This window comes from Nylanderia fulva, unplaced genomic scaffold (assembly GCF_048542155.1).
Source record: "Nylanderia fulva isolate GAGA-0341 unplaced genomic scaffold, ASM4854215v1 Scaffold1, whole genome shotgun sequence".
Taxonomy (NCBI): Eukaryota; Metazoa; Arthropoda; class Insecta; order Hymenoptera; family Formicidae; genus Nylanderia; species Nylanderia fulva.
Genome location: NW_028189192.1, coordinates 2,234,962 through 2,252,840, shown reverse-complemented (window position 1 = coordinate 2,252,840; position 17,879 = coordinate 2,234,962). Strand labels below are relative to the sequence as shown.

At 37.9% G+C, this 17,879-nt stretch overlaps 1 protein-coding gene across 3 annotated transcripts; it reads right to left on the bottom strand.

Moving 5' to 3' along the window:
- Positions 1-281: 281 nt before the first annotated feature.
- On the bottom strand, positions 282-17,845 carry cib (thymosin beta cib). 3 transcript variants are annotated; one of them, XM_029299649.2, is made up of 7 exons: positions 16,929-17,845; positions 16,337-16,637; positions 3,738-3,890; positions 2,707-2,820; positions 1,651-1,764; positions 1,303-1,416; positions 282-1,219 (listed from the first exon to the last, which is right to left on the bottom strand). In XM_029299649.2, the coding sequence occupies exons 3-7, from the start codon at positions 3,865-3,867 to the stop codon at positions 1,191-1,193; spliced, it is 501 nt and encodes a 166-aa protein (XP_029155482.1). In that variant the 5' UTR covers positions 3,868-3,890; positions 16,337-16,637; positions 16,929-17,845; the 3' UTR covers positions 282-1,190. The 3 variants fall into 3 exon arrangements, with proteins under 3 accessions (XP_029155482.1, XP_029155485.1, XP_029155484.1); XM_029299652.2 differs by lacking the exons at positions 16,337-16,637; positions 16,929-17,845 and adding an exon at positions 16,133-16,199; XM_029299651.2 differs by lacking the exons at positions 16,337-16,637; positions 16,929-17,845 and adding an exon at positions 4,740-4,798.
- Positions 17,846-17,879: the final 34 nt, after the last annotated feature.

The following is a 17,879-nucleotide window of genomic DNA, read 5'->3' as shown; positions in this document are numbered from 1 at the left end:
TATTAATATAATAATAATTAATGTAATATAACTATAATAATAATATAATGATAATAATAATATTCTTGACGTTTCATTTAACGCCAAATATGATCAAAAATATTGTTATACACGACAAATAAAGTTCAGAAGCAATTTGCCAAATATAAAGCATATATGCGTATTAATATATAAACAATTTCTATACCTATACATGTAGATAAAACTGATACATAAAAATTTTCAGTTGAAGTTAATATAATTTAATTAGGGCCGAGAAAAAGAAAATGGATATCGACAGATTTTTTGTACAAATTACTTTTTTTTATTTCTCGTAATAAATTCATCGGAATGACAATGCGATGTGTAAGAAATATTAAAAAAGTACAATAGCCCGTTTGTATAAAATATGATTTTTACATAAATATATAAGATCAAAAAGACCATTGCGTATGTATGTGCTTCGACGATGTTCGTTGTAATCGCATCATCATACAACGCCACCGATTCTTTTGCCTGTTATATCGAAAATAACGAATGTGCCCGCGCGTGCAACTCTCTCGGTATAAAAAAAGAACTACATCCTTCGGCGAGAAGACGACAATTCCGCGATCTTTTTGAGTTTAGGCCTCCCCGTCTCGCGCAAAGTAAGATTTCTAATTCGCCATTACTAAAAAAAAAACTTCTTTTATAAGAATGTTTTTTTTCTCTAGTTGAGCAGCCGAATTTAGACAATCTCTCTGTGATATTTTGCCATATATTTAGCAACGAGAAGAATAGACGTAAGAGAGAAAAAGGGACAAGTTAGAAAAAAAGCTTAGTGCGAGACAAGGATTTACATTTACTTAGATCCGTTCTCGTCGTTGTCTGATTGTTGTCGAATTGTCTCTCGGGATATTTTGTGTACCGAGATAGGAAACAGGCAGCAAAGCGGTTATCGTTTCATCGACCACCCGATTCGACGTTGGACGTTTTTTGGCTCGAGAGAGTCCTCTGATCTCTCGCCAGAAGGAAAACACGCCGATTACCGACGCTAGGATAAGTATAATAGCATTACGATACTAATACAGTGCTTCGCATTCGCGCTTTTTTTTCCTTGGCAATGTATGAATAATTGTTATAAAATGTCACGGATATAGAAAATGGAAGAAACGATGAGTGGCGACGTCCCCGTTCCTTTCCTTCGTTCGTTTTCGTCGGCGGCAGCTTCTCTAAGCGGCTATCTTTTCGGCGTCGATCGCTGAAAACATCGCCGAATACCATGTCTCGGTGAACGACCAATTTCGAATGGATTCCAGAATCAAGAACGAAAAAGGTACATACCTTCTTTGGTGGGCAGAGGATTCTTCTCGAGGGTTTCCGCGTGCTTCAACTTCGCCGGATCAAAGTTCTCGATTCCAGAGATCAGCTGTTGCTTCCCCTTCTCTTGTTGGATCGCTGCAATAAGTGAAATAAAATATTTTATCTCCATCATAAAATTAAGATAAACCATAGGAATAGAACAAAATAGAAGGATGGGCTTTAAAATCAACTTTAAAACTAACTTCTGCTTTGAAAGATTAGAAATTCAGTTTTTCATAAGATGAATTCCTACTCGCTTTTAATTCACCTATTATTTGATGGAGTTTATTCTGTACATAAGTCAATTTAAAAGTCTGACTCATATTGTACCATCTTTATCAGGTAGTGGGTTCTTCTCCTGGGTCTCGGTATGCTTCAGACTCGCGGTGTCGAACTTCTCGATTCCGGCAATCAGCGTTTGCTGGGTCTTCTCCGCGGCAACATCTGCAAGTAGAACGATCGATCTCAGAAACGGCGATAAATAATAATTACACCTGTTGAATCGAGAAGCGTGTCACCTTGCCTTGATATAGATTTACTATATCCAGCTGTGATGGCCTGGTTTCGAGAATGCGAGGATTAGCGAGGAATAAATTCAAAAATTATTCGCACGCGATTTATACGCCGCGCAATCGATCAATCAATGACTAGTACCGTTCGTCGTCCTTTCTTTATAAGGCGCTTGGCTATTAATGCTTCACGTAGATAAAATTTATGCCTTTCCATAAGGCAAAATTACGTCTTGTATTCGAATTTTTAAATTAAAATCTCGAAAATGTTAGCAAAAATTAAAATTTCTTAATAAATTTTAAATATACAAAGCAAGTTATTATCTATGTTTTTGAATTTATTTTCTTGAATATTAGTTTAACTTGTTGCTATACATAGAAATATCTCAGAACATCTGATTTAATAGCAATTTTTTTGTTATTTTAATCTATATTAGATATATAATTCGTAAAAGTTTTGAAAATTTATAGTAATTTCAAACTTGAAAGCTTTCAGTTTCGCAATATTTCACAAGAAAGTGTCAATTTCAAATCGAATCAAGGAATCCGTATAAAATAAGAAAATAGAAGGAATCTCTAGGAAGCCGTGCATGTAGAGTTGCCTATAGAAACTATCTTGAAAATACCCGCTCTAAATTTTGTCTCATAAAATTATATAGCAAGAAGTTAAGGAGGCAAGGAAAAACAAGATAAGCGAAATGGTCTAAACACCATCACCAAAACCACCACAATCACAGTTTCCTTTAATCTGGCTGTTAGTAAGGCTTTGTATGCGACTAATCATATCCCAAAAGCGACAGTCGTTCTGTGTATTTTCACAGCGTGAAATGATCAATTTGGGCGACGACCCAAAAGCTCCAGGTTCCAGTTTCAATACCTTTAGCGTTTGGCAATACAATCTTCTCTTTCATGTCGGCATGCTTCAACTGATCTGCCTTAAAAGTCTCCAGGCCATGTATCAACTCAGAGTGCTGCCGCTCCTGTCGTACGTCTACGTCAGCAATTCACACATTTTTATTTGCAGCTGCTGTCGTTTTTATCGGAGCTCCGCTCGCGCCTCAATTTTTCCTCGCGCTCTGCATTCAGCGCTAAACGTGTGTCCGATTTGAATAAAGGGATAAACGCAAAATTTTTTATTTCAATCATTATTTGGAATCTACTACGTGCACACGTTTAGCGCTAAATGCACCTAAGGGCAGATGCGTACCTAAATGAAGACTTGTGCATAGATTTTGTGAGGTATTAATATGAACATAATTTCTCAAAAAATTTTGATTATAAAAGTAATATAACGGTAAAAAATTTGTGTGCAATATATACATAAAAATATTGTTTTTAAGTGAGGTACGATCGGACATTAAGAAAAAAAAAATAAGAGATAATTTATTATTACTGGTACAACTCTTGTACTCTTATATCTTTATATTTCCACGTAGTCATCATTTTTTCTAAGTACTTTTGGTATCAAGAAATAAAAGCTTTTTTATGTCCTCTGTATAAAAATCCGCTCCCGTAGAGTTCAGCCAATTTATTCTTCCTTACTAAAAATGTTTAGAAAGAAATAGTGATGACGTAGAAAAATAGACATGTACAAGTGTTGCATCAGTAATAAAAGTTTTCTTGTTTTATTTTTTTTAATGTTTGATCGAACCTCACTTGAAAAACATCTCGTAATTTAATGAGAAATATCAAACTCAAACACACATAAACACATATTAATACATCAATTAATCAAATTTTATTAACCATGGAATTAATAGAGAGTGTAAATGCAAAAGTAAAATGATCAAATCTAATATACAATGAGCAAATCTTAAACACACTGTGAGTAAAACGTAAAAGTGAGATGACACAAAATTAATTACTTTCGAGCAGTGTTAATCGGAGAGATGTAATACTTTTACACACCTTCGGCGGAAGGTAAAACATTCTTCTCAGCAGTAGCCGCTTTCTTCATACATCCATGATTGAAACCTTCCAGCTCGCTTTTAAGGTCTAAGGCTACTTTGGGCAGATCCTTCAACGATGGACTCGACATGGTTCAGCCTTATACTTTTAAATCTGTAAGACAGAAATATTATTAGAAAAATAACTTCTTCGTCGGATACGTTTCGAGCAAATCGAATTTATAGATTAAATGGCAATATCAATCCTTCAATAGTCTCGTGAATATTTTATTAATTCATATTTTCTATGTTCTGTAAACATGTAATAATAATTTTAATACTTTAAGTTTTTTGACAAATTTAAGGTTCAAATTGTGTTCAAAAATGTTAATGTTCAAATAAGTAATTGTTATATAACCCGAAATACGATGATCGATTAATATCGATCAATATATGACACAAATCTCAAATATGTGATCGTCTTTCTTCTTCTTAAACGCATGACGTGAAAAAAATAATAAAATTTAATCATCTTTCTACATAGTAGCATAGTTTCTTTAGTTTATCGCTGCTTTATGATGATTCAAATTTTAATTAAATCATAATCATCATGATAGAAAAAAACGAGTATTTGATCATCACTGATGTGCAATTTCGTATAATCTTTAGAAAAAATTTCAGAAAATTTGTGTATTAATGTTCGAGTTCTCTCATATTTCTCTCTATATATAATGATAATAATATAAAAGAGTCGTTTATAACAGCAGACATCAAAAATGTCTTTAACATTTTCGGGTCGACACATCACGTCCGCAGATGTTTCTGCATCATCGAAAAACAGATATCTTAATTTTATATTTTTATCTCACTGACTCAGAATAGCTGAATCAAATATTCTTTATAAAAAAAAAAAAAAAAAAAAATGCTTCCTTTCTCGAACCGACAGTCTAGACACGACGTGTCCGACCCGAAAATGCCAAACCCGGAAGTGAAGGCTGCGTTCTGACGCCTTCTGCAGGAGCACCTGCTTATATCAATTTGACGTCCTGGGGAGAACGACGAGTAACGGAACAGTGCGCAAGATATGTCCCGTGTTATTAGGTATACACGGCAATCATTCCTACGTAAGGTGAATATATTGATAAGAGAGAGAAAGAGACGGAACGCGCCACGTCGCCGGTGTTTCCAATCGTCAGCGAACGGTGTGGCAGTTTTCTTTGTTAAACCGCACCACCAGCAATCCGGCTCGCGCTGACAACAGCGATTGCTATTGAATACCAACGAAGCTGTTACGAATGAAGCTATCGACAACGTCGGAACTGCGCATCGCATTGTCGCAGATGCAGCGGAACTTTATTCGCGAATATTTTCTGGACTGCGAGATTCCGTCGACGACTTGAATCGAAATAATCAAGAGAAATCCAAAATAAATAGGTGAATAATATCGCGAATCTTTAATCCTTATAAGATTTGTATTTTTTAAGATCCAGCACATTTTATAATTTTTTTATTTTGTCCCAAAAATATCATATCTTCTCCCTTTAATAATATGTAAGATGATATTTAATTTTGTATTAAATTTTAAAAACTGTTATAGGATTACATTTAAGATAAAAAAATAAAAACAAAATTAATAACGATTTTCTTGGATATCATTACATTGTAAATTGCGCAGAGGAGGAAAGAGATAAAAGAGCGCTAAAGAAGGAATATTGAAAATTGAATGGTTGAAGAATCTAATTTTTTCAGATTAAAAGCGTATAGATGCTCGACCGACGACTAACATTTATGTATGTATGTGTCACGCAGCGGAAACAACGGTGGTTCGTTGCTTCCGGTCTCCGTTTCCTTCTAATACACTTTCTTGTCACATTTCTCTCACAGTGATTTCGTGTCGTTGTTAAAGTTGCGGTCATTAAAATAAAAAAAAACATATATATACTTCTCATTGTCAGATATTTTCTAAAACGTGAAAATTAATTAATTAATCATGGTCTACTTATGGTCGAGACGGTAGTAACGCGATCATTATATGAGACAAGTTTGAAGGTACAGCGTTTAATTTAGTGAATAATAAAGTCTTTGATAATAATCTTTGCGCATTTTCATATTCGTGTCAGTAGGAGAATCAAATATATTTTTACTTCGTGCTACCACTCGTGCAAGATATTACAGCTGCTACAGCTGATTTCGTCCGCACCCATCATTCGTTATTTACGATAATGACGCACCGGGAGAGGGACTCTCTGATAAATATGTTGACGATGATGTCGAGATTCTTTCCTTCTTTTCGTCGTAGTATTACATCAAATTGAAATTGAATTACGCCTCAATCGAGTGAAAATTTTGTCGCAAAAAGAAGATACTTTTCATAGTATAATTAAACCATTTTTTCAAATAAAAAGATAATTTTCAGAAATAATTTTCCAAAGAAAAATAAAGAAAGGACCTCGCACAATCCTTATGGAAATTGGTGAAATTAGCTGGTTTTTTCTTATGTGCTTATGACTTGCTGAAGAAAAGATGTAATAGCCTATTACATTTTTTGTTCAGTAAATGAAAAAACTAGCTGATATTATCGGGATTCAATTTCATCTACGATTTGATATAGATTCATATTCCCGCTATCTAATCTGACCCTATATAAAATTAAATCTTGGTAAGCTCAACTGATTTTCTCTGGTATGTTGTAGTTTATGATCCGCTGAGTAAAGCATGTAATACAGATTTACAACTAAATAACAGATAGTTACTGATTTATCAAACAATAGCTTTGAAGCTATTACATCTTCTGTTCAGTAGATCACAAACTACACAATCTATGCAAAAATTAGCCAATTCCATCGAAATCCAGTTTCCATAAGAATTGTACGGTGTCCCTTTTTTTACAAGATTCAGGTTTCTATATATCTTTCGCATTGAATCACCAAGTTTGTCTCCCTCCTCAGAGGGAGAAATCAATCTCCCCCGGCAATATCGGGCCAAACATTGCTCCGAGATGTAAATAATTAATAGTCGCGGCACGAAATCGGGACGTCGCGCCGTCGCGTCTGTGGATTACGTACACTTGAGCACATGTATCATATACATATGTAATGTACAATGGCTTGTGTATTGAATCCAGTACTTGGAGAGACGCTTTTACGCATTAAACTGTCAATGACTCATTCGTCGAGTACCCCCTTTCTCCCAACGCGCCTCATCATCGTCGCGATTGCGCACGTTCAGACAGACTTAAAAGTTCGTCTGACTCAACGTGAAAAAATGTAAGAAAAAAAAAGAAATAAGAACGTAAGGCTAATTACGCATAAGTGGGCGATCGGTATCGATCGGTGTTTTTACTCCCACGCGCTTCTTTTCTAATAGCGTTTTGCGTTTTCTGATGATGAAATCAATCTCTGTACGCGAATGCATTTTCCGACATGTAAGATTATAACTACTGTGACCACATATTTTATATTTTAAGAGAAAATAAAGGACAAATTTTTGAAAATTTTGGAGGTTTGTTTCAACATGTTTCCAAAAATCAGTTTACCAAAATGGAGATCGACGAGCAAAAGAAATAATCTGTGACCATCAGAAGTTTACGAAGTTCTTCATTCTTATCTCTTGAAACTGCTTCAACTATGTTAAAACAAACCCTTGGTTTCTCAAATAGGTTCCTAGAAAACAGGTAGCGTTGTTTTCGTATAAATTCTCACGTTAATATTGGACTATGAAACGCTAAATAAAAAATTAAGTTTTTAAAAAATCAATAGATCAATCTAAAAGACAGTTACTTGAAATAAAGGACAGATGGTCACCGTAATTATAACGCTCCATTATTTATATTTATATTGCAACACATCGGCTACATTAATCTGTCCTGATATTACTGAAGTTGCATAAATTATATAATAATTTATTCACGCGTGAAGAAAAGCGAATTGTCCACGTTGATTTGAAAGTATACGAAATGGTTTCTTTTTCGCGTTACATAGTTTATATCATTGAGGATTTGCATCGCAAGAACTCATCGAAAGCAAATAACGATACGGCATCGAATTCGCTCATGCGCCAGCAAACTCTCTCAGGTAAGAATAAAAGATACGTGGAGTAAGAAAAGGTCTGCATTCCACGTGGGTGAAGTCACGTAGGAGGACTACTACTCGGATATTACTAACCGGCATTATCAATATATACGCGGTACTGATTGTGACACACGGTGCAAGGCCGTTGATTTTGTACGACTGTTTTTTCCTTTGATTACGTAGAAACAAAGACTAAAAGACGATGAACGACGTTTCGTAAACGATAAATACATCGTTGAAATTTTTATTGGCGCCTTATCTCTTTCGAAATTTTAACTATAATTTAATAAATACCATATTAATATATTTATCAAATATTACGTATTTGTTAAATTTAATTTTGATAAGCTATTAAATAAATATTAAATTAAAAAAAAAATAAAATAAAAAAGACTTTTCCGAGCGAAGTCGAGTTTGGGGCCCGCGATTTACGTTCCTGGGGGATCGCGAGAAAGGTTTTCGAAAGATACGTTCAAACGGTGGGTCAGGCATCAACAAGGCTGTGTGTAGGTCCTTATATGGTAGCCGGTTGTATATGTCTGTATATAGAGAGAGCACGAAGGAGGCCGAATGTATTACAAGCAAGCAGCGGGAGAGTTCGATGCGCGTCCTTAACGTGTCTCTGACTTTTTATTTTTTTTTTTTTTCATTTTTTTCATTTCGCACGCCCTTGTGTGTAGGCGTACCGAGCATACTTGTGTGTATGCGAACATACAAGTACAGAAGACTCACGTACTCGCCTGTACATAACGGTATACTTACGAGAGACGATCTCTCGATCTCTCGAAACGCGCCCGGATAAACCTCGGAGGTTCTCGACTTTCGCGGCGAATTGCCGAGATAGAAAACGCATGTGTCGCGAATCTAACATTCAATGATATGGTGCGCAAAACGGGACAACCTTGACAGACGTCAAAACATCGAATGATTTATGTTTGCATCGTTCGCCAAGTCGAAAGAATCACTTTGAGAATTTTTTCCAAGGACGCAAGCATATTTATGATTTTCATTTTCAATCACGTTTGGACGATCTATATCTTTTATTCATTAATAAATATAGCCATCTGTTTTTATAATCAATCATTTTGTATATCAATTTATGTGCCAAGAGTTTTAGATCGAAATTTAATCGTAATAATCCTAAGACATCGTAATAAATAATTTTTAAGTAGTTAAAGATAGACTTTCAATGATGTAATTTAACATCTTTTATAAATATCCCTCAGCGTCTTTTATTAATTAAGCTTCACTCGAATTATTTATATCATTTATATAGTAATAAATATAACCATCTATTTTTGTACTCAATCATATTGCATATCAATCAATCTGTCAAGTTTTCAAAATTTAATCGTAATAAATCTAAGGCCCGAGTGCACCAACATTAATTTGACTTAGCTTTAGGCGATATTTAAATATATATCTAGATCTTTAGTTTTTTCTTAAATAAATAAAGACAAACATATATTTAAATTTTGCTTAAAAGCAAAATGACGTTGGTGCAATCAAATCTAAGACACGATAAGAAATAATTTTTAATCAGTAAAAAGTATAGACTTTCAACGATATAATCTAACATCTCATAAACGTCTTCCTCTCTCTTTATCTCTCATGTCGCCTTTTATTAATTATATTAGCTTTATTCGAATATAGTTGCGGATGTTCGACGCGTTTCGAGATGAAGCAAGGAGAATTACGAGTGCTTTTAACCGGCAAAAAGCGCCGGTAATAACGACCATTAGTTCCGTTTAATTGAACATCCGTGGATCTTAAGCTATGGCAAACGGCCGATCGAGGGACGAGCCCCTTATTGGCCCGTTATGCAAACTGCAAATGGTAGAACTTAATGAAGCGCATTCTCCGGTGAAACTCGAATAAAGCCCCGTGCGATCATCCCGAAGTGGATTCGCGTCTCTCGAGGTGAAAAGCGGGAAGTTAAGAGGGAAACTGGGTTGCCAGCGCAGAGATGCGTTGGCAGATCTCGGCGACAGAGACGAATCATCGAGATAGATTAAGGCTGATCGCAGGCTTAATATTTCTTATCGTGAGTGTGTCTGTGTCTCTATAAAGGAACGGTTTCTGATATTTTATTTACACGAGAAAACTGTGCAAGTATGGTTCTAGGTCAAAACATTATTAATACTCAGAAGGAGCAAACTGCAGCATCTAATAAAATCTCTCTGGTTCATGGAAATATAAAATATTAGCTCTAAATCAGAAGGTTAATTCGCCGGATGTTCAATCGATGCAATTTGTTCATCACAAATCGTTTGGAAAAATTCTATGTGAAATTGCAAAGAGATCTCTTGGAGTAGAGACTTGGAACTAGGATCAAATAAGCTACACGTACGCGGTTGAACCATCTTGTGTATGTGAAACACTTATAAAATCTACTCTACACTCAAGTATTTTCAAACGATCATCAAAGAAGATTCAAGTTACATTTATGCCAGCGAAGTTTAGAGATCAGCCGCATCTGGTTGCAATATTTCCGCATTACTGACAGATGAGACTATGTAGGAAGCAAACAAGGGTAAATAGTTTGGACCATTCTACAATAGGTTGCCAGTTGACAGTTGCGGACCGATCAGCTGACAAGTAGCTTTGCTCCGAATCCGCAACTGTCAACTGGCAATTGGGGTATTTGCAAGCTATCGTGGAATAGCTTTTAAGCACCTAAATCCACCGCAATTTCAGACCCTGTCAAGTCGGTTCCAGGAGAAGCCGTTCGTCCACGAGGACGATTTCTTCGACGACGACGTCGTTATCGCGTGCCTGGTCCGCGGAACGAGATCCTACGGTCACTGGCTAACGAGTTCGCGCTGCTGCCAATTAACTTGGGCAATCCCGTCTAATGGTGGGTCTATGTTACCGTCTCTTTCTCTCTTGGTGTCTTTTTCTCGCCACGCGTCCACACGTGCGTAAGCATATGCATAGGCTGTATCGACCAGCGGTGGGTTCCGGCAAAACGGTGAACACCTACGCGCGTACAATGAATCCCACGTGAAACCCGCCTGCACTCGTATTCCTATTCGTAGCTGGAGAAATGCTTTTTGTGCCGCCGATGATGACCGTCGCGCTCGCACGCGAACAACCGCGACTCTTTCTCTCTCTCTCTCTCTCTTTTTCTCTCTTCCCCTTTTCTCTTTCTCTGTCTTTCTTTCTCTCTCTCTCTCTCTTCAGCTCTCTTCCGTGCGACCGTGACGGCTAACGAACCCTGGACGAACGCGTATCGTATCGAGCGGTAGCTTGTACAGTCAGGGACGTACGAAGGGTACCGTCCGAATTGAAATCTCGATGTTCGAATGTCCGAGAGGGTCCGAGAGAACGACGACCGATAAATTGTAACTTGAACGATTGAAAAAAATTACAAATTTTGAAAAATCAAGCTAGAACACTCCTTGGAGTGAACGTCAACCTTATTATTTCCATAAAGTCTGCAGATGCTGATGAAAGAGTTAGATATGATCCTGATAGTTGTAATTATTCATGTATTATTTGATATGTGCGTAATAGTTAACAAGTGATAAATTAAATAAAAATACAAAGTCTAATTTAATTAATCAATTATATTCCCAGGAATCTCTTAATGAACGATCATAATGCTCGAGTAACTTTATATATGTTAAGACATTCCTAGCATTAAGGATGTTGCTTAGCGCCAACTTCCGGTTAAGCCGACGGATCTTCCGTCTATCTCATACGTAGAATTATAATTTGGCAAGAGAGGCAATGCTGCGTTAAGCTCCTTAACCCAGACTGTAGCTTCCTCTGCACGTTCATCCGGCGCGAATTCCAGAGTCAATTAAAATCCCACATGTGAATCAATTAGCCAGTACATAAACTTAAAAAGCTATATATCTTTCATAAAAATCTAAACTTCACGGAACGCAGTTACATGTATTTGTATAGTGTATAATATATTATCTTATCGCAACGAGAGTCTAGACCGGTGTTTGTGTAATCGACTACGGATTAATCGAAACTTCGATAGAAGGCGAGTCTCTTCCGCTTTCTAGCGTAACAATACATACCTAAATACCGTCCCACACAAGGCTAGGATAGGATTTTTTTCCAAAGGGGAACACGATCCAAAATGTTACTTTTAGAATTTTTTTATAATACTTATACACAGAGAGAATTTTCTCTTAGAATTTACCCTGAAAATCATGGTAATTTGTGAAACAATATTGAAGTTTATAAGAATTTCTCTGATTAATATTTATCACAATAAGATATAAAACATGTTCAATTAATTTTATTATGTGTAAAATAAAAATTACTATTATTGTGATAAATATTAATCAAAAAAACTCTTCTTACAATACCATATTGTCCCGCGATTACTATAATTTTCAGGGTAAATTTTAAGGGAAAATTCCCTCCGTGTAGAATTTAAAATAAGGAAAAAATGTATTTTCCCCTAGATTAGCCAGAGGTCGGCAAGATCGCACACTTGATTTCTCTTTTATTTAAAAGAAGAGATGCTTAATTTTTTGCTGAATCCAGGGAGAGATCCCCTCCCTATGATCCAACACATGTGCGAGCCTTATTCGCGATGTATGGACGTCCGCAGAATTTTTTCCAGGGAGCATAATTAACGTTTTATTTTTCGTTCTTCCTCAATTTCTTAAAAATCAATTTTATTTTATCACCTTCAGTTTTTTATATTAAATACGCAGAAAAATTCCAATGTTTATTCAAACGAAAATTTTTTTAGCGATTCCAAGGAGGGCAAAAATACCTCCTCTTGCCCCCCTGAGGATGCCTATATCGCGATGCATGAATGAGTAGGGCGCGCGCAATAAATGCACGCATACACGTGCATTTGCGGATGCATCGACGCCGGGCAATCCCGAGGTTACAGGAGGGAGCGGCCGGGATCTCTCTATGGAGGCGGCGGCTGCCGCGGCAGACGGTTTCATCGATTGGCATTGCCGGAGAAAAGCCGGGAGGGATGAAGGGGGTGGTTTGTGCGAAATCTCTGGAGGCTGTATCCCGTATGCGCGGCGCATCCCGGTTTTCATGGTCATGGGTGATGAGAGGGCGGTTTCCCTTCAACCAGAAAGGGCGAAAGTCATACGAGACCCGATCGGAGATGAAGATGACAGATCGCGTGACAGGTCGATACCTATTCATTTATTCTCTCTAACAGTCTCCCTACATTTCGGACGGGTTTGGGAACCGTTTCATGGCAAAGGTATAGGGTGAGAGAGGACGATCTCCCTCTTCAACCGGGAGGGCGAAAGTCACGAGACTCAATCGGTGATGAAGATGACAGATCGCGTGACAGGTCGATACCTATTAATTTACCTCTCATTGTCTGGCAGTCTCCCTACGTTTCGGGTTTTGTGAAATGTTTCATGGTAAAGAGGGAGATACGGACTCCTGGTTCCAGTCGAAGACTCGCGTTCAATGCGCGAATTTAAATTTCAAGAGATTAAGGACCGGAAATGAAGTTCCGTTTCTTCGTCTTTTTATCGGTATAACGACGAGAACGAAGCGAATACGAAGGAAAGACATTCGTATTTATATTCAAGTTCCCCGTGATCCTCTGGGGATCGTTCTCTGATGTGGCAAAGGTGTTTCTTCGCTACAGTCACGTTGAACTATGACATCAGAAGCAAGAATTTTTTTCTAGACGTCGACATAAATGAATATTTTGCAAGCCATCATTCGCATTCAATAGTACCATCTAGCAAAATGTATCAAAAACTTTTTTTATACACAGAGAGAATTTTCTCTTAGAATTTATCCCGAAAATAATCGCGGGACAATATGATATTGGAAGAATTTTATGAGTTTTCCTGATTAATATATTTATCACAATAATAATCATTTTTACTATGTACGTAATAAAATTAATTGAACATATTTTATATCTTCAGAGTAAATTCTGAGAAAATCCTCCCTGTGTATTATTCTATATTAATAAATGCAATATAATTAAATCTGCATATATTTTACAATTTTTTACAAAAATAAAATATCTCTTAATTCAGGAATCTTTTTGGAAAAGAAAATCTACGATTTTTGCCAGGATGGGAGAGATTAATTTATCTCGAGTTGCTTCTCACAATTCAATACAACTGCAGCGGAAAAAATGGGAGCCTTCGGAGGTGAATACACCGGGTGTTCGTTCGTCAAGTAACGTCACTGTCCTGGGAATCAGAAACGGTCTCGAGATCTGGGAGACGCTAATCGCGAGCGAGCGAGCGAGCGAGCCGGATAAAACGCGGGTAAAACGCAATTTGCGGATGCATGAAAGCGCGCGATTCGCGATTCGCGACGGCCGAGTTGCGCTTATACAGAAGTCCCTCGTTCGCCTTGAAGCGAACGCTCACGCTCGGGACATGATAAAATGCAAATGCGATCGCACGATGGTGATCCTCCCTTAGGAAAACGCGAAAAGTCGCGCGGAAAATTGCGCCGCGATTGAAGCCGACGCGAAATTAAACGGGATTTTATAATAGCAGAAAGGGAACAAGAGGGAACATTTGGCTCCCCTTGGAATCAGTACAAAATTAAGCATTTGCTTTCTTTGAATAAACACTGGAATTTATTTGTATATTTAATATAAAAAATATTAGGAAAAGAATTAATTATGCACCCTCCTGGAAAAAATCCTGCGGACGCCCATGGCAACAAAGATAGATATGAAGAGTGTAAAGATATATGTATATTGACTTGTTATTTATTTATTTATTTAAAAAAAATGAGTACTGTCAACTCTTCGCCCGCGTTTAATCACGAGTATCGATAACCTTAAGATAAAAACCATGATCTTTGATATTAAAACAATATTAACATCCATTATTATTAGTAATTGCAAGATGAAAATAAAATGGTCGTAATTAGTTTCCGATTTATTTTTCGAATAGGGCGATATATGAGCGATATGCGGGAAATGAGCGATCGACACAACGAGGGGAAAATGCATATGTGTGTTTCGCACTGTATGCATCTGTCAAAACCACGCCCTTCTCCCCATCATCCTCCTCATCGTCTCGCACTGCATACGAAGAAGGAACGAGGAAGTTCCCTAATAGCTTTTTCACGATGCATTTCGAAGCTGTATGCCTCGTTCCAAATGAGCGATCAGATTTAATTATTATTATCAATTCACACATCATAAGTCAGGCATCCAGCAATTTAACTATTATATTTTTTTAAAAGAATGATAACGAAATGAGTTTTAATTAACCGCGAAGCGAATTTATATCGAACAACGATCGATGAGTATTTTTTAAAATAAATATAAATTTATTTTACATTTGACATTTGGATGAACGCGTGTCTCATCAGGGGAACAAGCGCGAATAGAATCCGCTCATCAATTCGGTCACGTCACAATTCACTCGTTCATTAATCTTATCGATCCTCATGCATAAGTGCATAAGTGCAACGAGATTCAAACGACATAAAGTACCAATAATAAACGCGTACATCTAAGTCCCTATCAGTGAGCTCGATAAAAATGTCTATTCGTGTCCGGCACGAATTCTCTCTCTCTCTCTAATTTCACTGTTAATTTTGGAAGCACACGATAACAAAAATATCGCAGATAACCGCGTCACTGAACCGCTGACTAATCCATTCCCGGTTTCGTCCGAGTCGCCGTCATATTTCGCAAAGAACGCGTCATTAATTTCGCGATCGCGCGATTATCGAGATGCGAAATCAAGTGCAGCACGTCGTTTCCGTCCTGTGAAAGAGAGGAAGAGAGAAAGAGAGGGACGCCTTTCGACCACACCCCTGGGTTCATTTTCGATCGCGTCGAAAGACCGATCGATATCTCGGGATACGCGGGGTCCGGTCGCCTAATTTTTTTTTTTTTTTTTCGGAGCAGGCAATTAAATTAAAGTATCCGCGCGATTAAAATCCATCCTCTTATGGTCGCCTTTCTGTCTCATCGCTGTAAACATCGAGATCTGCCTATCCGGATCGAGTTCCGATTTGTTTCCCACGACGCAAACACGTCGAGGAATGGAACTTGAGGTCGTCGCAAATAAATATAGTGTTCAGTTCCGGTTCCGGCTGTTTATGACGGCGAGACGCGAAATCGGCGACAATCGAAATAACGATCTTCAAGGGTAACCTTCTACTTCGAAGGATATACGTTATATGTAAATTACGCGCGTTCCAATAGTGTGCCTACTTCGTGATGGCTTCATTTCGATTCGCCAATTCGAAATTTCATTATCGATTCCCGGGAAGGTCACTAATTACTTCGTTATTCTAAATCGAATCAACTATATTCGCTGATCCCAACATTCATGTCTCTCCTCATCGAACCCGGGAATCAACCGAAGGAAAAGCAAGAAAGGAGAGATACTCCGTTATATACCTTTCAAGAAAGCTGGGCGTCTAATATTTCCCGAGGAAGCCAACAGACGTTCTTCAAAAGACGTCTTTGAAGCGGTCTTCCTGAACATTGTTTTGGAAATATTTACATGAATGTTCGCCGTCATAATTTCGCCATTGGATGTATCGTTGCCGTGGGGAAACGGCGATGTAACGCGGCGGTCGCCGCCGAAAGGGGTGCACTGACCTGTCAGTTGACGCGAGCGAGTTTCTGGGGCGCAGGAAGGCAGGCGCGAGAGACCGTCGAGTAGTAGCAGGCGAGCGTTGTTCAAGGGCAGGAGCGAGACGGTACACTGAGACTGGCCGGTTGCTGCTTCTGCGGCCAGGCCAGGTAACAGACGTCGAGCGGCGCCGGTCGTTCATCCCCTCCACTGGCGGCGCGACCCCTCCAAGGGACGACAGGCCCCCCTCGCCAGGATCGGCGCAGCGACGAGCTCCCCCGGGATGTGCATCTGCATTCGTTGTTCCTCTCTCATGCCGGGGATACCCTGAAATTGTTCATTAACAATGTAATCGTGCGATTAATTGATGTGAAATAATTACTGCGCTGCCTCAAGTAGCAAACTGACGTCATTAAACGTCCAAATGACGTATGTTTGCTACCTGAGGCGCGAGAAAAAAAATCTCTTCGAATTGTTTACGTATATACATTTTTAAATTTAAAAAGTGTAAAATCAATAATAAACAGGAGTTAAAAAGAGAATAAAATGAAATTGATTGAAACGCATGTCTAATATATATTTAATATTAATTATATGTGTACGTGTAGAAAGACCTACAGAAGTCTTGCAGGGTCTCGTGAATGAGCACGACATTCCTGGACCGGGTCCCCACCGCTCTCGAGTGGGGACCAATCGACGTCTGGCTCCTACTTCCCCAATCCTCGCCGGTTAATCGCGTTTTTTTTCTCTTCCTTCGCATCCGATCTCCTTGACCGTCATCCGGAGGGGGTGGCTTGACTGACTGACTCACCCTTGGCGACGACGGGAATTCACGCATAGTCGCGACGTCGTGAATTTGACATTGAACGACGACGTGGCTTTTTCTAGGCGACGATCTTTTTGCGTCGTCCTCTCCCTCTCGTTTCCCAGCTGGGGACAGCTCGCCTCGCGGAGGGTAATCTATTCTCAACGCGATGGCGAGAGAGGGAGGAAAGGGGAGAGCCACGTATGTACAAGAATATTGGGGGTTGACGCACGCTGTTGAGTCATCCGGGTCCTATGCGGGCACAGCTGCGTGTCATATGTTCGCCCGACTGCATTAGATTCCGCGAACTCGACAACAAAATCGACGTATTTTGCAGCTTTCCTCGCAGAACTGATATTATTCATCGCACGGAATACGCAATAAGCTTTATATAAATGTTAAACAGAAATTAAAGAAAAAACGATTAGCTTTAGATTAATATTAATTCTAGTTATGTTCACACTTTTCTAATTTTATTATAAATAAAATTATGATTCGGTGTTTATCATATTCGCAACGAATAACACATTAATCAAAACTAATCATAATTTCTTCTATGTATTACAATTGTACATACAATGGACACAATTTTATAACAGAGACAATTATTGGATACAAGTTTTTTGTACAAATAATTATAAAGAAATTAACTCTTTGTATAAAAGTCACACACAATATTAGAAATATAATACTACGTGTCAAAATTTGAAAATATTTATAAAGTATTTTTTTTTTTTTTTTTTTTTTAAAGATGTGCAAAATAA